The following is a 15529-nucleotide window of genomic DNA, read 5'->3' on the forward strand; positions in this document are numbered from 1 at the left end:
GTTTGACTTTAGAGTTATCAACCTATTAATGACAACTGTAAAGAGTGTGAATGTTTTTATAACTCATCAGTTATAACTATATTTAGGTTCAAGGTTATACATCATTTAGGCCGTTGCCGCTTTGAGTAAGAGGTGGTTATACAGGTTGCTAGCTGCTCTGCATTTTAATCAACCTGTTCATAGAGATTAGGGTTTAATGTAATTGTTGCACATCTTTCAAACTCGACACCTCCAGTATGCACACACTTTGTTATAGATATGTGGTCTCCAAACTCAAAGTGGGATTCTTTCATTTTTAAAACATTTTTAAGTGAGTCACATAAGGCTTTTTACAGTAGTACTCTCCAAATCTACATATCAAACATATTTTTTTATTGTAAAATCTGTGCATGTAAAACATGAGATGGTTTGTTGTGGCCAATCAGATTTGAGAGTTGGGCTGAACTTCTTCCACTAGATAGCTAATGTGTGTAACTTTAAATGTTTTAATATGGCTACAATTGGCAGGTGTCAACAATGTTCCTTATTTTGTGTCAACTGTGGCTTGTTTCAACACTTTGGTCAATTTGACCTCTGGTCCAACAAACGGAACAGATTTCCTCCTAATCAATTTAAGCAATGAACCTGGGCATTTGATACTAAGAAATGAACTCCAGTACAATCCTGTTTTATGTGTTATGTAATGGGGTCAATACCCAGAAATAAAACTAAAACCAAGAAAGCTTGGTTGTTGTTATGTATATGTGTGTGAGTTTCTTGCCATGTGTGTTAATACAAGTAAATATGATACATGTACTGTTTGAACAAATGTGAAGGTTATGAAAAAAAGAAGAAAAAATTACTGAGTCATCCTAGATCAGTACAAACAGGTAATACTGCTGACTTCAGAAACACTCTCTAAGATACACATACAAAAACACACCCACACACACAAACACACACAGACACAGACACAAACGTACTCAAGGCCAAGGTTCAGCAGGGTGTACCCCATTAAGATAGCCTTATTTAAAGTGTGACCGGACACTGGTGTCCACTTTATGCGGCCGGTTAGCGTTTAAAGCGGCAGGATATATACAGGCAGGAGGAACAACACACCACAACACATCATCTGTCAGCCATGAGGGTCATCAACATGGTATGGATATGCTTTCCATTTTATCACTACTTTTTAGAATATATTTAATGACCCTCTTCTTACTTTTACTCATTTACTACTTCATATTATGTTGAAAGCATGTGTGTTTTTTCTATTTTTGTAAAACCTGAAAATGTTTCCAGCTCTCTGTATCTCTGCTCTCAGGGTCCAGATCCGTCCCTGGCATATCGGCCGAATTTGAAGACAAATGAAACCAAAGAGAAGGAAGGCTACAGAAACTTTGAGGTAAGCATCTACATCTCCCCTTGAGATCATGATAGTTATTCAATACTGCATTCATTTATGGTCAAATTATTGAATTAAGAGGTGAGAACGATTAATTTGACATGCACGAAATGGGTGAATAAAACAAGAGACTAAAAAGAGACAGAGATATTCAGTTGAGTCTGTTTGTATTAGCAGAGCATAATCCCTAATTTGCTCTGTTGGAGCTAAAACTAAATGTTGAACATTGATCATCAAAAGTGTTTTTTTAAAAGAGCTGAATCTCCATTAATGAAGTAATGCAGAAATTGCCAACCAAACAAATAATTGTAAAACCGAGATAGTGAAAATGTTAGTGTGTGTGTGTGTGTGTGTGTGTGTGTGTGTGTGTGTGTGTGTGTGTGTGTGTGTGTGTGTGTGTGTGTGTGTGTGTGTGTGTGTGTGTGTGTGTGTGTGTGTGTGTGTGTGTGTGTGTGTGTGTTTCAGAGTGGAGATCTAATTGATCGTGTGTTCAACACATATAAGCTGATGCACACTCATCAGACGATGGACTTTGTTAATCAAATGGTAAGTAAATCAGGAGCAAAAACAGAAGTTGTAACGTTGCCGCAATTTTTTCTCTCTGTCAAAAATCAGTAATGCACTGAAGTGTACTGATTTTGTATTTTGTGCAATTCTGTTATGACAGATTGATCTTATCAGACTAAGCAAACAAGGGTCATCCTGTTCTCTGAGGTCAAGGTCTCAGAGACTCTGGGGACTGCGTTGTGCTTCCACTTATTGATTTAACTACAGTCGACCAAGACATCCTGATCTCTCGCTTGGAGAAGTGGGTGGGCATTGACGGGAAAGCCCTGGAATGGTTCAGGTCATATCTGAAGGACAGAACTTTCTCTGTCAGCCTTGGTGACTCCGAGTCATCCTCTGCTCCACTCCTGTATGGGGTCCCACAGGGCTCAGTATTAGGCCCCCTGCTATTCTCCCTCTATTTGCTCCCTCTTGGGTCCATATTTAGAAAGCACGGCATTGCAATGAGTATTTATTTATTTATTATTGTGATGCTATGAACTATTTATAGTGTAAATTGGAATGATCCACATCTGTGCTCCCTGGTGTATCTGTATGTTTTCTTCCTGTATGTTCCTGCCTGTGTACATGACATAAGCTGCTGCTCATAACCAATTTGCCCTTGCGGGATTAATAAAGTTGTTGATTGATTCCATTGCTATGCTGATGATAGCCAGATGTATGTCCCACTAAAAAAGAAGGAGGGTTACTCAATTAGTCCACTGCTAAAGTGTCTAGAGGACATAAAGGCCTGGATGGCGTGCAATTTCCTAAAACTAAATGAAGGAAAAATAGAAGTAATGGTTTTTGGTAGCACCACTGGCACCACTTCTGTAGAGCTGGGTTCCCTGGCTCAGTACACCAAGGCCACCATTACGAACCTTGGCATTAAAATGGACCGTGAACTAAAACTTGAGTCAGATTAAATATGTGGTAAAAACAAGCTTTTATCACCTGAGGCAGCTAGCCAAAGTAAAACCTTTTCTCTCCAGACAGCAGTTTGAGACAGTAATCCACGCCTTTGTCACCACTCGGCTGGATTACTGTAACTCTCTCAACATGGGGGTCAGTGGGTCCTCCCTCGCTCGTCTGCAGCGGGTGCAAGGCTTTTAACTGGCACACGGAAATATGACCACATTTCCCCCATGTTGGCTTCGCTCCACTGGCTGCCAATACATTTTAGGATTCATTTCAAAATCCTTTATTTACTTTTAAATCCCTAAATGGCATGACCCCCACCATATCTTTGTGAGCTGCTACACCCTTACACGCCCAACCGCCCTCTCAGGTCAGCGGATCAACTCCTCCTGAATGTGCCCAGAACCAAGTCAAAGCTCAGAGGGGGCCGTTGCTTCTCTGTAGCGGCTCCCACACTGTGGAACGATCTGCCCCTGCACATCAGACAGGCCGCCACACTGCCTGCTTTTAAATCGCTTCTTAAAACCCACCTCTTCTCCTTAGCGTATTAACATCTTTTAGAGCATTGCTTTTATTGCTTTTACTAGTCTATTGTTTTTACTTGTACTTGTTTTATGGTGAGTGAGCTGAGCTGTGTTACTTGTTGTATGTTTTGTTTTGTTTATTTGCCTGTACAGCACTTTGGTCTGGAGGTTTAAAGTGCTCTATAAATAAAGCTGTATTTTATTGTATTCTCTGGTTGCACATGGACTCTAGCTGTTTTAATAAACGTAAACCATTTACAGAAGCTTTTTATAACATATCATTTGAAAATTCATTGGGATAATACTCAAATAAAACTAAATAAATATAAAGCTTTTTCAAAATGTTTATTTTAGGTTCTCTAGTAGTAGTTGGAGAAACTGAACCTCTGCAGCACTATTATCACTCGTACCGTTTTGCAGAACTCTGTGTGGACGGGCTGCAGCCACTATAGGCTGGGGATGATGGACGCCATCATGTCTCTGGACCAGCTGGTGGACGAGTCTGATCCTGATGTGGATTTCCCCAACTCCTACCACGCCTTCCAGACTGCTGAGGGCATCCGTCAGGCACACCCAGACAACGGTACCATACTGAGAGAGAAGCAGAAATACACAGACTGTGTACAAAAACATACTTGATAACTGTATTCACTGTCTCTCCCCAGACTGGTTCCATTTGGTGGGTCTGATCCATGATGTTGGGAAGACAATGGCTCTTTGGGATGTTCCTCAGGTAGACACATGGTTTGGTATATTATTTCCAACTCTGAACAACCGCACTGCTAAACCAGAGTTCATCTCGTACCTTAATGTCATCTTTTAAGTTATGTCATTTTCCCAAGAAATGTTCTGTCTTCCCAAAAACTCAAATTCTTTCTGTGACGGGTCTTCAAAAAAAAATTTCTCCACAAAGCAGCTCGTCATTATTACGAAATCCCTTGACCTTATCTACATGTTTTATAAAATATACATCGAACCTAATGAATCCTAATTTCATACTTTGCGTGTGTGTGCTCTCCAGTGGGCGGTAGTAGGCGACACCTTCCCAGTGGGCTGCCAGTATCAAAACTCCATTGTGTTCAGGGACAACAGCTTCATGGATAACCCAGATGAGAAGAATTCTCGATACAAGTTAGTATTGTCATCTCACATCATCAGTCTGCACATTGTCTACCCCTGAAGCCAAGGATGTGTATTTTAAGTTTCCCATACTTTTGCAACACTTTCTGTGCCAGGTTTTTGAGACCTCTGTTTGGTTGCCTTTAAACTTTATGTGTAGGCCATAGTCTTTCCAAAACACAATGATGTTTTGTATTTATCTGCAATAACGACCAACATCAATACAACTTGTAGTTCTACAATTATTGACGTCACCTAAAGACTTGATGTTGGAAGTAATGGGAATTCTTCTGTTAAGTAATGACTTTTTTTTAAAACTATTTAGTACTGAGTTCGGGATCTATGAGCCAAACTGTGGCCTCGACAAAGTCCACATGTCCTGGGGCCATGATGGTTAGAGACACTCTAACACACAAAACAAACGTCAACTAGAACATTTAACTGAAGTCATTGAAGTTCTTGTTTTTCTTCAATATTGTTTATGATCTCTTGCATTGTTGTCTTCAGAATATCTCTACAGAGTTTTGAGGTTCAATAACTGCTCCATCCCAGAAGAGGTCAGTATATTATAACATTAAATTATTGTTTAAGTTATGTTTTGGGGAATTAAACAATGAAAGCAGACAGAAAGGGTGCAAATATTTTCTCACCTCATCAGCAGTGATACTGTTTTTCTGTCTTCCTGCAGGGGTTGTACATGATTCGCTTCCATTCATTCTACCCCTGGCACTCCCACGGAGACTACATGCACCTGTGCAACGAGAAAGACCTGCGCATGCTGCCCTGGGTCCAAGATTTCAAGTGAGCATCTTCCTTTGTCCTGTGCATGTTATCCTGTTCATTGCTCCGACCTGAAGCGGCATCTTCTATCCTCTCCACAGTAAATTTGACCTTTACACAAAGACCACGGAGCTGCCCGACGTCGACAAGCTGAAGCCGTACTACCAGTCTCTGATCGACAAGTACTGCCCTGGAATACTGAAGTGGTGAAACAGACAGCATTGAATTAAACAGCAGCACTATATAGAAACAGAAAGTGATACAAATGATAAGTATATTTTTAAAACTGATGTTTGCATTTTTCAGATAAATATGTACGGAATTCTTTTATTTTTTTAATTATTCTTTAATATGTAATAAAAAAACATTTAAAAATAAACCACATCAATTTGTCTGGGGATTCATTTCGTATCTTGATAAATTTGAGGAATTGATATGTCTGGGGAATAAAAAAAGGAAAAGTGGAGTGTAGTTGATAGAGCAAAAGATCACAGTAACAAACAACACCTGCAAACACACACAAGTGCAACAACACACACAGAGTAACATGAGCAACCATTACTCTCTTAATGAGTGGAACAGAAGACTGCTTATATTTACATTTTTATAGTTCTCTTTTCTTTCAAAAATATAAACATCTTGATCTGCTGAATTAAGTGATTGTGAACAGACTGATATAAGGTGTAGATGGGAGATTTGTTTTATAATTGGCTGATCAGGAATTACAAATATACCTTCTTTGGTCATTTTCGTAACATTTATAAAAGGCAGACGGTGATAACAGTTGGGATACGCATCTTCTTTTTAAAACTTCGTCTTTTCAAGGATCTCCTCCGTTTCCATCCCGTCTTCCTCTTCTTTGTCGTCCCCAACAGGGTATTTCTCCTCTCCTTCGCAGTCCTCCACCTCATCTTCACAGTCCCCTCCATCTTCCTCTTCCTCCTCCTCCTCTTCTGCTGCTTCTGCTTCTTGCTCTTCATCTGACTTCCCATCCGTGTCTGGAGCGCTGTCAGGTGCATTTGCTGTCTGATCGGTCGTAGCTTCTTTCTGAGTGCCTGCTGTTCTTTCTGTGTGTTTGTTCCTGCTCTGCAGTCCGTGGAGCAGACAGAGGGTGGCACTGCAGGCGATGAGGGTCCAGATGAGCACGGGGGCAGGAACTCCTCTGACCTGAGAGCGCACCCACCGCACCGCCTTGGCCACAGGGGTGTTAGGCAAACGACGCGGAGGAGATTTGTCCTACAGACAAAAGAGAAGAATATTAATAAGAGTTCAAAAGATTTAAGACTGGGAATGTAACATGCACTGCCCACTAGGGCTGCACATTTAATTCCAATTTAAATTAAATTGCAATATGGACCAGTAAAATAATCAAATGGCAGAAAGCACAATGTTTGGTAAAACGTAGAACATGTGTAAAAATACCATTTTAAATTAAGTGTTATGTAATCCAAGCCTACAAATCATATTAAACAAACTTATTTGTTTGGCACAGATCTCCATTAAAAAGTCACTCCATAATATTTTAATATATATATTCCATGATAATGAGAAATATGATCAATTACTCCATTATTTTGAATCATATCTTAATTGCAATGTCAGTCTAAATAAATGCTATTAGTAATTATTTCATAAAATGTGCAACCCTACAACTGACAAACTTTTTTGTTTTCCATATTACTAAAAATATGTTTTTGAGATACATTTACCTTGAGTCCATACTGAGTGAGCATGGTTTCCAGGAAGGTGTTGCCCAAGTGCACCGTGGGATAGAATTCCTCATCATAGACCCGCCTCCACCAACGCTCTGGGTAGGATCTGCCAACAAAGAGCAGCCAAAGAAAGTAAATATCCTGAGGTTTTCAGGAAGTATTCGCACAGTAAAAGTAAATTGCCTACATAAACTCCCTTAATAAAAAAGCTTTTGGATGAAGAATTTGTTAAACAATGTTTATTGAGTTTGAGTTTGGCAGTAACGTTTTAATGTGTGCTTTCAGCATGTCATTTCAGAGCTGAAAACAATCAAGATTTCTTCAGAGAGCAAGAGAGAGCGAGAGAGAGAGCACTGACCCGTCAGCCTTGGGTTCAGTAAACCAGTATCTGTAGCGGTGCGCTCGGAGGTAGGCGGGGGGCTCCTGGTGGAACGGATACTGTGACACGTCCGTCTGGATCAACTCTATCACTGCACAACAGAAAACAAAGCTTTGAGATCAGCTTGTTTCTGAAAACCAACAAACACTGCCTTCATTGTATTGCTAATTTAACATTGAATCATTTAGAGTAGAGAACATTCTCTACACTGTGCACATGTAGTCCTGGTCCAACAACATTGTAACAAAGTTGGGCTGTGTCCCACACTAACAACTCTAAGATGTACTGTCATTTTATGAAAAATAGTTACTGTTGACTTTTATTCAGATGTCATCAAAGTAAAGATGCCGCAGAAGTGTGTGTATTTCTGTCTGCAGTCTTTCGTGTTGGCACAACTTGGGTGCAAAGAGATGTTTCAAACATTTTTACAAATGGTAAGAAACATCTTTTTGAATGAACCCTGGCAAGGCATTAGTGTGAGCACAGCGATGCAAAGATCCAGGGCTGGATTCACTTCTTATCACAACAGTGATGTGATCTCCTATTTTGTGTTGTACAAAAATGTAAGCATTCAACTTTTAACCCAAAAAAAGCCAAGCCAGCCGTGTTGTTTTTTGCCCATCACCCAATCAGTTGTATTTCCCTTTAAGGAAATCAAAGAATGATAGGAAACAGAGAATAACAGCATACCATCTCTCTTGCCCTGCAGCAAGCGGTACATGAGGCTGGTGAACCATGGAGCCTGTGTTTGATCCCCGAGGGCAGCAAACCACATCTGCCAGTCCAACCGCGGCTGGTGAGGAGTCACCACAGCTGGGGGGGCACTTAGGTTGCCTGGCTTGTACATAAACTCAATCTCCTGAAAAGAAAAGGAACATACTGATAGGAATAACTCTTGTTGTCCAGTACTGCCTCAATGGTTATACTATACAGTTACAGATTGTGAAAACTGCGGGCCTCTCATACTCGTTAAATAAAAGAAAAAAGCAGAGCAGGCCTGTCATTATTAGACAAACTATTATCTCAATGAATGGTATGGTCTACATTTTTTTTCATAAAATAGAGAAAAATGTCCATTGTAGCTTCTTGAAGTCCAACATCTCAATCCAAAACCCAAAGATATTTACCTATATATACGAATTACACAAAAGGAAAGCAGGAAGTCTACATATTTGAGAGGCTGAAAACAGCATTGCTGCCATTTTTGCATGAAAAAAAAATAGTTTTAAAATAAATTATTTAAACAATTAAAAAAATAGTTTTTTATTATGATTATTTTACTTTTAATTGCCTAATTGATTCGTTGTCGATCAACTCTGGACATCCTTAACAGCCATATGTAGATCCTATTAAAACCATTGCCATTGAGAACTTCTTCCTCTCACCGTCCAGGAGACTGCGTCGTTGCTTCCCTCGATGACGACCTCCGGCCGCCCGCTGACCCCGGTCATCCTTCTGAAAAGGCCATAAGAGTTGACCAGCTGGAAGCGATCCACCAGGTCGTAGGCCCGACGCACCCCGGGCCACAGCTTGCCGTGAGAGTCGTACTCTATATAGCTGTATGGCACCTGGGACAGAGAAAAAAGTCAACATAAATAGTGACAGCAACCAGGTTGGAAGGAATAAGGGCTGCACAATACATTGTAATATGGACAAGTGCGATAATCAAATGCCAGGAAGCACAACACACATTTGGTGATTAAATACAATTTTGATTGATTTTTTTCATTTTCTTATGATATGAATTTCCAACATTATGCGCTTTCACACCAAGTACTTTGCCGTGCTTAGTTCCCAGTACTTGTTCATCAGAACTCTGATGAACTAAAGAGAAGATCGCATTCACACACGGAATAAGTCACTGAGGGAGGATTAGGCAAATGAAGCTGCTGACGTCACTTCTTCTTCTTCTGCTTTGGGTTTACTGGCAGGCCGCAAACAACTTCACGGCGTATACTGCCACCCGAAGTCCCCGGCCGGAAGTCCCCGGAGTTGGGGACTGGCTTCAGGAGAAGCAGCTGGGAGTCCCAGCAGCTTCTCCTGAAGCCTTCCGAGTAAATCGCCAGACCGCCGACACCTCCTCATCACTCCACCGCTCCAATGTTTCTTTTTGTGTTGCCATAAGTTAGTCTCTCTTCGTTGGTGTGCTGGGCTAATGCTAATAATGCTAATGCCAGCAAATACAATGGCGGCATCACAACACTTTTCCGAGTTTTACGGGGCGTGGTTTGCAATTCGCCCAGCCAATCAGAAATGGGAACCTTTTTCTCCCATGAAAGTACCTGGTCTCTAGAAGGGACTAAAAAGGGGGTGAAAAGGTTCTCATGAACCAAGTTCTAGTTCCGGATTTTTTTGGTGTGAACGCAACATTTCAAGAACTATCGGAACTATACTGGGAAAAGCACTCCGGTGTGAAAGCGCCTATTGATGAGTTTCCAACAACACCCACCAGACTGATGGTGAACATAGCTGCAGTGGCAGCAGCAAACACAGACCACTGCAGAGTTCCCCAAAATCTCTTCAGGAAACCGGAGACACATGCACACCTGGAAAAACAAATGAATTGCCTATGTTATATTTGGTCAATACGCAATATAATCAAGAATATATACACACAGAGAGTCCTACCTGAACATGGCTGTGACCATCTCCCAGGTGAGAGAGAGGACACCGATCCAGATAAAGGGGATGGTGACCGTCTGCAGAAACTGGTTAAACTGGTGGTATGTGAAAGCTGCAAGGACAAGAGTGTTAACAAAAGACAGCAGAATTAAATGAATTACTCCTATTGAAAATGACACCTACCTGTCTTGGAGGTGATGCCCTTCTTTGTTGAGTCCAACTTCAGGTCAAAGCATAGAACTGATCCGAAGATCATGAGAGACCAGACTGCCAGCTCCAGCAGGTAACACAGCCAGGAACACAGCCTGGAGTCTGAGCAGATCAAAGAGAGAGCGTGAGGAAGCTGTGGTGAGAGAACTTTGGCAGAATGGATAAACAACTAATGAAATGATATGATCTGTTATGTTTATCATACCATTTTTGCTGATCTTGTCTGCCTTGCGTAGCCAGAAGTTTACATGCTGGTCGTCCAGCAGCGACAGACAGAGAGCCAAAGTCAGCAGGTTGAAGAAATTGTAGTTGCCGGTCAAAATGATGAGCACTTGGAGCAACACCTTCAAAAGAAAAAAGAAATCCAGATCAATGAATAATTTATTCTGCAGCACAAACCAAGCAGCTACTTGAGAGGAGTACAATATATTTTAATAAAGCACAATGCTTTAGAGGCAAACTGACACTCATTTCAGATTTCAGTTTGTGATAGCACACCCTTTTTCACCTACCTGCAAGTAAAAAGCCCCGATCCGGAGTCTGCGCTGAGGACTGAAGAAGAGCAGCGGTACAACGATCTCTATGACGAAGGTCCCCACCACACTCAGCTTCTGCCACCACACTGGCAGCTGGTGGGCAAACCAGGCCAGCGAGGTGGGGAGACACTGCGTCTCGTAGTGATACGTCAGAGCTGCTCAACACACACAAACAAAAACTCTTTACCTGAGAAAAAAACAATGCTGTATCATTTGAACGCGCTGTAGTCAGTTTTAATCGGAAAAAGTACAAATATAGTTTTCAAATTGTCGTAATATCGTCTGGAGATGCCATGATTAGTCAAAAAACTGACGAGACAGACAGATTGACAGAAAAGTATATCGCCTGGAAAAACAAGACATTTATATCCTTAGAGTTGGAAAACTTTTATGAATGTTTATCACAATTTGTTGTCATTGTTTAGACCAGATTATTCATCAATTAATCGTTTGTCGCAGTTCCAATACCCTCTACACATACTCGCTACAATGCAAGTACAACAAAAAACAGACCCTCACTCCATCAGACTCTTATACATACCGGTAAGGCCCCACCATGTTGGGCAGCGGGACATGAGCTTCACCACACCAGAGGCAAACATGAGCCTGAACAGCAGCCAGCGGGTCAGCCAGAAGGTCAGGTGGTCGTGCTCTCTGACCCCTCGCGACCCTCTGAGTAACGTCAGTGGAGCCACAAGGATACAGAGGAACCCTGTCTCCAGGAGCAAGTTGTCCCTGGACAGTGAGAAGGATAAATTATTATATTATTGGAGATATAGAGGCAATAGTTGTTGTCATTCTAGTTTGTATACAGTATTGTTGAACAGCAGCAGAAGCATGTTAATAGTGGACTGAGGATGAAATGTAAACCGCTAAATCTTTCTTGGAATCTCTTTAGCCAACTGCTACTCAGAACACTATTGTGTTAATAACCAAAAAATAAATAGAGTTAAGTAAATGAAGTTACTAAATCATGATATCTTTAACAGATTGCAGGCAAAAATGTAACTAGAAACAGACCTGAAAACGTGTGTAATAAGATAATAGTTATAACATTAAGGATAACTTTATAACATTTTGGATTATGTCTTAATTCAGCAAATAAATAAAAAAAGTCAGTTACAAGAGCAAAGTCTTCTATGTGGTTTTTTATTGGATAAGCTGTTAATGTGCAACATTTACTTTATTCTCATTGAAAAACTTTTTGTAAACTTAGAAAGAAAGAGATCATATATTTTTGTGGCTGCATCAATTTCCTCAAAGATTGAATTTAAATAATCCGAAAGTAAATCCAGAAGTATTGAGATATCATTCCTTTTATGTTTTGTATTAAATAATGCTTCTAATAAAACAAAATGACTTGTAATATGTATTCTGAAATGACTACATTTCAAAATAATCCATCCAAACTGTCTATAAATCATCACTCACCATTGAAAGTAGAGAAAAACCTGGCCCACCTGAAATGAGAAACAGAAGTGACAGATGAAAGAGAGAACACCTTGACAGGTGCATGTGAAAGAAGACTGGGTGCCTTTAACGCTGTAAACTCACCTGGTACATGGACAGGTACAGGGCCCAAAGGCAGAAAAACACCACGCTGTCTCGCAGAGACTCCACCAGCGTTGCAGCGAAGCTCAGTGCGGCCCCCAGAAGACACAGCAGCTCCATGGCGGTGTGAGTGTCCACGCCGAGCTGAGGGCCAAACCACAGCAGGCTGGGGGAAGACAGCAGCTGCTCCCAGAGAGACTTACCGCTGTATTTTAGCTGCCAGCGCGCAGGCAGCAGCCCTTCATTACCATAGAGACCTAGCAATAAACATGGGAAGCAACAATTAAATCAACATATACAGCTTACAAATTTAAACCATAGTGATCCCTTTTGCTTTTTAAGGAGGAACTGCATTTGTTCACTCATTAATTTGCAGAGGTGGGAGAAATACTCAGATATTGTAAAAGTATCATAGTGTAGGAATACTCTGTTACAAGTAAAAGTCCTGCATTCAAAAGGTTACTCAAGTAAAAGTAGAAAAGTATTAGCATCAAAATATACCTAAAGTACCAAAAGTAAAAGTACTCATTCTGCAGTGGGTCCATTTCACAATAATAATGTGTTTTGATGCTAATTTGTTTTTGTATTTGTTAAATAAACCTTCTTGTATCTTTTAGAAAATCCATCAGTACTACAGACTATAATCATGATCAATGCCTGCACGGTACAGACAAGCTAGTAATGTATAGTAGATAATATTAACAGTTTTATTTACATACCACTTTTCAAACTTCAGAATTAATGCTTCCCAGGTTAAAGAATTACATAAAAATTATTATAAAACAGACAGCATAAAAGCATGTAATGTATTTATAAACAATAGACTGCTTTCTACATGCAAGTGTGTTTACAACCCAAATAAAATTACAAAAAATAAAATGTACATTTCTTTTAATTCATATATTTATTCCTGTAATTGTTATGAATTAATTAAAAATCATGCACCGGAAAATGATGTTGACACTGTGACTTAATGCAGGTGTATGAGTCTCAACTCTATGGTCTCAACCTATGGTCTCAACACAGGGGCGAGGGCGAGGTCTTCAGGACTTCTGCTGGGCTACTGATAAGGGCGTCATAAAACAGCGGGTGTGTGGTTACTGTAAAACTTTACATTAGTGCGTGTGTGCGTTTTCACAGCCTTTTTGCAGTCTCTCTGCAGATGTTAGCTCGTAAAGTTAGCAAGGAGTAGGAAACGCTTTCTGACTACAGCCAACTGAAACGTCCTCCTCTCCAAGAAAATACAAGTTGCCAGCTGAGCTAACAGGCTAACACAGACAGTAGTAGTAAGTTAGGAGAGCTAGCTTCCACACAGGCTGCAGAGTAGTGGGTCTCACCTGGTATTTGCACGTAGAGGGATACAAAGGCAGCCAGATAGATGACCGCCATGCTCCAGAGGAACATGCGCCGTGGCTGGATGATTCCCCCCATGTCTAGGCCGGGCTGCTGGAGGAGGAGAGCCGCTGCTTCAGGGCCGAGTTACCGCTGTCTGCTCCTGGAGTAGGAGGGGTGCAGGGCAGCAGGATTTTAATGTAGCCCGGGGACAGGGCCACGTAGCGGGGAGCGATTCACACACACAGCCTGAGGATGTCGCTACCGCTGCGTTCATGAGCATGGGATAAAAGACGTGCAGTTTAATCTTGTGTCAGGGATGGTTTATTATTTCATACTAGCAATTTGCTTTTGTGCATATTTTTGTATACGCGCTGGACTCCTGAACAGGTGGAAAACTCATCTCTTTCGACTCCACTTCGAGCGATAGAACTATTAACAAAGCACTTATATACTAATAAAGGACTGGCTTATCTAAAGCCAGTTGAGTAGCACTTGAAATGTTTTTGCTCTATGAAACCTGATGTACTTATATGATTCTGTTTTCTTCAAGTTTGTATTTTGTTGGTCGAACGCACTTATTGTAAGTCGCTTTGGATAAAAGCGTCAGCTAAATGCAATGTAATGTAATGTAATGTGGAACATTCCAGGTCATACCCTATATATTTCAGTTTTTTTATTTGATTATGGAATAATTCTTGTTTTTGTTCATATACAATATTTCTCAGCAAATGCACACAAAAAATGTAAACCTAGTTCATTTAAAAGTATTTAAACTATATTTAAACCTCCAAAGAGATGTGTTGTATGTAGTAAAACCATAGTCTGTAAAGGTAAAACTAGTAGGGGATTTTGTGATTTTGTTAGGACTTTACATTGTGACAGGGAAGTTATTTATTTGTTATCTTTTTTGGCCGTTGCACTTTGTAGACTGTCCCTGCGCACGGGGCTGCATCTATTGTTGTCCAGCTCGGAGGACGGCGTGTATCGACTTGTTTTCATAGAAACCACCGCTAGCTCTCTAGTAGCATTCCCCGTCCATCCCAAGGAACCTCTCTCCATCCAGAGGCAGATTTAGGGTTGTAGGAGAAGTTGTTGACCGGACTGCGGTCAACTCAGCCGTCTCTCGCATTTGCTTGGTCAAATGAGCAGCGCTTCATTTTTGAGTGCGCGATTAATAGCGTCTTTACGGTAATCGCCGAGAAGCGGCGCTGACGGTATTACAAGAGCTGATGTTATATTTGATCAATCAATCAATGATATTTGATGAGGGATACAATGAGTTTTAGCCATAAATTCTTAATAAAATTGGTACTGTTGGACTCACTACTTGTTAGACTACTACCACAAATACCATGAAGTACTTTTACTGTGTACTATTTGAGTAATACCCTGTCAAACTCCCCTCCAGATTACAATAATGTATGTTTTCTGCCATCTTTGATGAGAAATAAAATGATTTCTTGCGATAAATTCTCAGTGAGAGTGGTACTGCTGGACAGAGTACTACTTGGACTACTGCCACAAGTACAATCAAGTACTTTTGGAGTATTTCCAGCACACTTTCCCTGTACAAGGCTCAGTCCCCATGATCAAAAAACGATCCCTGTATAGTCTGAGTACCAATGACCTCATTATGTCTCTCATTAAAGTTACATCACCCATTATAACAATAGTCTTTCCTTTATTCTCTTGTCTCTTCTCTTGACTGAATTACAATAGTCCTGTCTTTAACTAAATGTATAAGTCCTTCTTCTGCACCTTTTGAAGACTCCAAAACAGGCATTTGTACTGTATGTGTTTGGAGAAATGACACAACAAATGGCCCAGATTTGTACTATAGACACTTGAAATCTTGTGGTGCAGGACAAACTACTAATTGGCTTAGCCTTCCAGGTTATATAGGCTTTGTTTTG

At 40.6% G+C, this 15529-nt stretch overlaps 2 protein-coding genes across 3 annotated transcripts; one reads left to right on the forward strand and one right to left on the reverse strand.

Annotated features, from left to right (window-relative positions):
- The first annotated feature begins 960 nt into the window (after positions 1 to 960).
- miox (myo-inositol oxygenase) lies at positions 961 to 5655 on the forward strand. Of its 2 annotated transcripts, none has more exons than XM_034085154.2 (10): positions 961 to 1138; positions 1282 to 1384; positions 1850 to 1930; positions 3793 to 3955; positions 4038 to 4105; positions 4394 to 4503; positions 4817 to 4884; positions 4999 to 5048; positions 5180 to 5292; positions 5373 to 5655. In XM_034085154.2, the coding sequence occupies exons 3-10, from the start codon at positions 1892 to 1894 to the stop codon at positions 5479 to 5481; spliced, it is 720 nt and encodes a 239-aa protein (XP_033941045.1). In that variant the 5' UTR covers positions 961 to 1138; positions 1282 to 1384; positions 1850 to 1891; the 3' UTR covers positions 5482 to 5655. The 2 variants fall into 2 exon arrangements, with proteins under 2 accessions (XP_033941045.1, XP_033941044.1); XM_034085153.2 differs by having other exon boundaries at positions 962 to 1138; positions 1304 to 1384.
- Positions 5656 to 5745: 90 nt separating this feature from the next.
- Positions 5746 to 13884, reverse strand: lmf2a (lipase maturation factor 2a). The gene is made up of 14 exons (XM_034085152.2): positions 13619 to 13884; positions 12285 to 12538; positions 12162 to 12190; positions 11272 to 11465; positions 10707 to 10885; positions 10400 to 10538; positions 10168 to 10296; positions 9991 to 10096; positions 9812 to 9908; positions 8748 to 8930; positions 8053 to 8221; positions 7342 to 7453; positions 6981 to 7089; positions 5746 to 6507 (listed from the first exon to the last, which is right to left on the reverse strand). Exons 1-14 carry the CDS (start codon positions 13710 to 13712, stop codon positions 6076 to 6078), a joined length of 2226 nt encoding a protein of 741 aa, XP_033941043.1. The 5' UTR covers positions 13713 to 13884; the 3' UTR covers positions 5746 to 6075.
- Between the last annotated feature and the right edge of the window lie 1645 nt (positions 13885 to 15529).

This window comes from Pseudochaenichthys georgianus, chromosome 6 (genome assembly GCF_902827115.2).
Source record: "Pseudochaenichthys georgianus chromosome 6, fPseGeo1.2, whole genome shotgun sequence".
Lineage (NCBI taxonomy): Eukaryota > Metazoa > Chordata > Actinopteri > Perciformes > Channichthyidae > Pseudochaenichthys > Pseudochaenichthys georgianus.

What these genes read in the sequence shown, in the direction of transcription:
- miox (XM_034085153.2), top strand. An exon ending in AAGGCTACAGAAACTTTGAG is followed by an intron (nt 1,385 to 1,849) that starts GTAAGCATCTAC and finishes TGTGTGTTTCAG; the next exon opens with AGTGGAGATCTAATTGATCG. An exon ending in TCAGGCACACCCAGACAACG is followed by an intron (nt 3,956 to 4,037) that starts GTACCATACTGA and finishes GTCTCTCCCCAG; the next exon opens with ACTGGTTCCATTTGGTGGGT.
- lmf2a (XM_034085152.2), bottom strand. Translation starts at nt 13,712, where the DNA reads ATGGGGGGAATCATCCAGCCACGGCGCATGTTCCTCTGGAGCATGGCG. An exon ending in CTATGTTCACCATCAGTCTG is followed by an intron (nt 8,931 to 9,811) that starts GTGGGTGTTGTT and finishes TCTCTGTCCCAG; the next exon opens with GTGCCATACAGCTATATAGA. An exon ending in TCACTCAGTATGGACTCAAG is followed by an intron (nt 6,508 to 6,980) that starts GTAAATGTATCT and finishes TTTTGTCTGTAG; the next exon opens with GACAAATCTCCTCCGCGTCG.